General features: G+C 32.3%; 1 protein-coding gene across 1 annotated transcript in view; it reads left to right on the forward strand.

Moving 5' to 3' along the window:
• LOC108688876 overlaps positions 1-4,487 on the forward strand; it is a 24,666-nt gene extending 20,179 nt beyond the window's left edge. The window contains exons 3-5 of the mRNA XM_018195405.1: positions 1,619-1,743; positions 3,787-3,861; positions 4,035-4,487. Of these exons, the coding sequence (XP_018050894.1) occupies positions 1,619-1,743; positions 3,787-3,861; positions 4,035-4,241 (407 nt within the window). The 3' untranslated portion in view covers positions 4,242-4,487. The remainder of the gene's footprint in view (positions 1-1,618; positions 1,744-3,786; positions 3,862-4,034) is intronic.
• Positions 4,488-5,079: the final 592 nt, after the last annotated feature.

Consider the following 5,079-nt stretch of genomic DNA (forward strand, 5'->3'; position numbering starts at 1 on the left):
TCAGCGATAACCAGGTATCGACGACTCCATTAAACGCTCCCTTAAGAGTCCCGTAATGACTCTATCGTATCTGGTCCAATTTTGTAGAACTCTGTAGATCGTTCCGCCATCGATTTCGGTTTATTCTAAACTCACATTTCTTCATTCCTTTCGTAGTAACGGTCTTATCTCCAATTTCTTTTCGTTTTTAGTCTTTTTCTTTTCAGAAATGTAGTAGTTTATCGTATCATCCGTAAATATTTGTGGAATATTGACAGAATTTTAAAAGAATAGTACAATGTATACAGGATAGGCGATAATTTTATGTAATATTTTCGCTATTATTAAAAATATGAAAATTTTATTTACAAAAGTTATAGTCAAAAAAATTATAACATGTTGGTAATATTTTTGGAAGTTGAATAATTTTGACACTTCGTAGATTTTAAAATTATCTCCATTTTTTAATGGAATTACACAATTTTTATTTACATAATATGATTCTAGTTATTCTACGTATAAAGCATAAAAAGTAGAATTATAAAAAAAATCAATAGTTCGAAAAAAATCGATGTATTGTACTTTATTTTAATATAGTTTGACATAATATAAAATATCTCATAAACCATTTTTTGCACAAATCATATCTTAAAAAATTTTTATGTATCGAATAAGAGATGTAACTGATGTAAAAATAATTGTTATTTTTTAAAAAAGTAATTATTACAATTAAAAATGTAGTTGCAAATTGTATAATATTGCATATTTTTTAAAAAGAAACTGTATTTTTTTATGCAAAGTAAATCATTTTATTATTCTGAATAAAAGCACTAAAATATAGTTACAAAAAAATGAATTATTTATGATATACTTTAAATTTCATATTAAAATATGCCAATATAAAATAACTCGTAATTACTGATTTTTTGCAACTCTACTTCAATACTTCATAAAATAATTAAAGGGAAATCATATTACACAACAATAATCATATAATTTTATTTAAAAAATGAAGATAATCTTGAAATCTCTTGAAGCGCGCCCTTATCTACAGAAAAATTATTATTAGTTTATTATGAGATCCTCTTGTTATTATACAACTTCCATAATTAAAGTATTTCTTTATGTCTAAAAATAATGGAAAATATAATACCGTTACTTTTATCATTACTTTTATAATGATGGTTTAATAATAACTTTGCAATTTTTTTATGGTAACCAATCCAAATGTTAAGGTTTGAAAAAAGTCATTTTTGAAAAGTAACTCGTCATTATTGCGCGTGATTTATTGAAAAAAAGTAATTCGTTACAAATAAATAAATAACGAGTTAAAAATAACGATTAAAAGTATTATAACGATGCGTTACAATTAGCAAATTATTATTTTTCAATAAATAACGTGTAATGGTGACAAGTTTCTTTTCAAAAATTACTTTCCGACTTCTTAGAATTATCATTACGTTATAAAAAATTCGCAACGTCATTATATGTTTTCAATTATATTATCTTCGTATTTATGTAATGTCACAACAATAAAACTTACATATTTTTTACTTTTTTTTCGTTTTTCTAATATATCGAGCAATATGTGATTGATATTGGCAATATAACTTTCATTTTTATGTGGAGATCTTGCAAGGAATGCTGCTATTTCTATTCTTGCAGATGTGCAACGAATGGGCGATAGATACACCGTGTCCGGTGGGAGGCCGTGATTTTTGTCGATCGCTGCACATTCTGGACAGCCGGGGGAACAGTGTCTTGGTAAGCATACTTTTTGTCATTTGCTTCGCTTGCTTGTAAGGACCCGCTTGTATCTGTATCCCTCTTCGATATTTATAAATTTATAAATTTTGTATATCATCAAGTTCACACACACACACATACACACACACGCGCGCGCGCGCAAACGCACATACATAAGTGTAAAAAATATGTATATATTTTTTATATGTATGTGTATATTCTTTTTATCGTGAGCCAAGCGACTAGAACTTTTCGCCCTTAACTTGACATATCTCACTTCAAAACTGAATATCGCAGGGATACAAAATATAAAATACATGAAAAATATTTTAAATGAAATGTGCAATGTAAAAAAATTTCTTTTTATGTATAGCTTTTTTTAACTTAGAAATGCTTATAAATTTTAATGAGTCATGTAAAAATATTTTTAATATATTTTCTTATTTTTATATCTACAATCTTAACGAATATCAAAGAGTATCAACTGTGAACATTGTCGGAAGTAATCGCGTTATCGAAACGAAACGAGGCTACAACATTGGGGAAACATTGGGGAAAAAACATGAACCAACAATAACAAATCGACTTTCGATCGAAGTAAATTTCATTACCGCCCAACTGTAGTACATGTACGGTCAAATAAAATCAATTAAAGGTTATCGTATGTGGCTAATTGACTTACATTAGGAAGATAATCGATTTTCGGGCTATTAATGAATGAAGTTACGAGAACGGATTCGAGCTTGGACGTCGAGATGGATCGTTCTCTTGAGCTTAAGCGCTCCTAGAGTCCAGTCGATGTACCAACGGATGAACTTTGATGGAACTTTCCACGCTCCGACGCTTGACGACAATAATGCGCGATAATCTAATGTCGGGTATTATCGACGACAAAACTATAACTATCTAGTTTAATAAGTTATTCCCAACTTTCCAATTTGAAATTTGATACTATGAGAGAATATTAAAAATATGAATAAAAATTTTTGCTCTATACCATCTTTTCTATTTTGTTAAATAACTGTTTTGAAAATAAAGCAAATGCATTATTTCAAGCTATACTATATAAATGCTTAATGTTTGTTGTGAATTTATATACATATCTAGTTCTGTATTTTTTATGATGCTACTTTAAGATGCTTATTACTATCAATATCATTGCATTGCTGTCAATTTAATTTGTAATATTATTATATCTCAGTTTAGAATTGCGTTTCAAGACTGAAAATTAAATCTCCGCGTGCAATCTACAGAAATGGAGATATATATATATATACACAAAGTCACTATATATACACAAATATTATTAAGCACTAAGATCTATCTCGGATCAAATAAGGCATTTTCCTTACGATAAAACACAGGGAAATATTTCTCTCTGATTTTGATGAACTTTAATGTTGTTGTTGATGAACTTTAATGTTGTTGTCTAGACTAAAATAAAAAGCACATATTTTTTGTCTATGTGCATTTTTAAGGGATGCTAATCGATTAGTTTCTTTTGAAACGAATATCACCAAAACTGTGAAATAGAAAAAAATTTTTTAATAAAAGTTCAATAATTTCAATAGTATTTATATAAAATTCAAGAGTTTATATAATGGTAAAACTATTTTTAATAAAAAATTGTTTGTAAAAAATGTTATCATTATTATAAAATACTTTTAAAATCATCAAATTTTTATTACAAAAAATTGTTTTATTTTTCATAATTTTGACGATATATTTCATAAGAAAATAAACTATTTTTTTTATTCAAAAAAGTATCTCCCAAAAATGCATATGGGCATGTGAAAAAAGATGTGTTTATTACAGTTTTATTTCGATCTAGACTACAACATACAATATTAAAAGTTCATCAAAATCGGAAAGAGATTTCCTTTTGTTAAAAATCAATCTAATATCACTCATTGTTCTTTTTTTTTGGAAATATTTACATATTATTCACGATTTCATTGTGATGCAGATTGCTTCCAGTCACTAGATCGGAAAAGTTCAACATCTGTAGAACCTTTATGGTGACGCTCATTCACTCGTTACTTTTACTTCCTTCCGTTTCAGGTAAGCAAGAGTTGCGCCAGCAACGAGGAATGCGGGCCAGCATCGGTCGGTTGTATTCCTATGGATACGCAGCAGGTGCGAAATAGCGAATTTTGTTATGTACCCGGAGGGAGGTTTCTCGAACAATTTAAACGAGACTAAAGACAAAAGAAAACAGAGAAACGAAAATGCAAAAAAAAATAATATAGAAACACAAGAGAGAAATACCGACAGAACCGGGTGAAATAAATTCGGTTATTTCGTTTCAGATTTGCATAAGTTGCTGCGACCTGAGCTACTGCAATATCGAGTCGCCCACCAACGCCACCAACGCGATCTATTCCCGTCAACGACGCGCCAAGTCGAAATCGAAGCGCAAACGGCCCGGTAGAAACGGGGTCGATGCGGCGACGCGACTTTACGGATCCAGCTTGCTCTGGCTTCCCGCCTCGCTCTTCTATGCATATCATTGCTGAGGAAGTAGTAAACACTACTAACCGCGCACGCAAAGCGGACAGCGCGGAAATCGCGCGCGAATCGCACGCTGCGACGGTACCATCGCGTTAAACGACGTGACTCGCCGATCTTTCTCGATCGAACGTTCTTCCCTGTGATTTTTTCTGTAGTGTCACGCTCGCCTAAACCGACGCCGCCGTCTAATTCCGACCAAACTTTCTGACAAACTTCCGCGGAATCGTAGGAAATCTATTCCGTGTTCGATTTTCCACCCTCGCCGAGACTAATCACGGCGACGATTAGCGTCCAATTATTTGGAAAGAAAACGCTATTCCTCTATTTTTCATACTCTCATTTGACATCTTTGTCACCATTAACTTTAATAAAAATCATAAAAATCAGAATTTTGACACATATATGTTATATATGTCGATTGAACGCTTGTGCCACGAGCACGCCAAAGAAACGAGATGTTCGGGAGTAAAGCGTCCGTATGGAATTGTTTGGGAGTAGTTCCAGAAGAGGTTCAGAGGAACGAGATCCGTAGAAAGAATGACGTCGAAAAACTTGGCGCCGTTCCGCGCTGTCCGAAACGTTATTAATCGGGGACTCTCCGAACTAATCGGGTCCCCCGTGATGGCAAAAGGAATTGTTTTCTTGTCGTAGTATCGGTAGTCGCTATGCCTCGAAGTAGAAGGAACTTAAGGCACAAAGAATACGCGGTCGAAGGAGACTTGAAGAAAATCGATAAATCCGAATTCGTTTCCGGCGAGACGACAATCTCGACATTACTACGCAATAGAGTCGATCACTAATCACACGAATATGTAGACAATCTACATCCTGCTTACTTGATGT

Source organism: Atta colombica, unplaced genomic scaffold (genome assembly GCF_001594045.1).
Source record: "Atta colombica isolate Treedump-2 unplaced genomic scaffold, Acol1.0 scaffold245, whole genome shotgun sequence".
Classification (NCBI taxonomy): domain Eukaryota; kingdom Metazoa; phylum Arthropoda; class Insecta; order Hymenoptera; family Formicidae; genus Atta; species Atta colombica.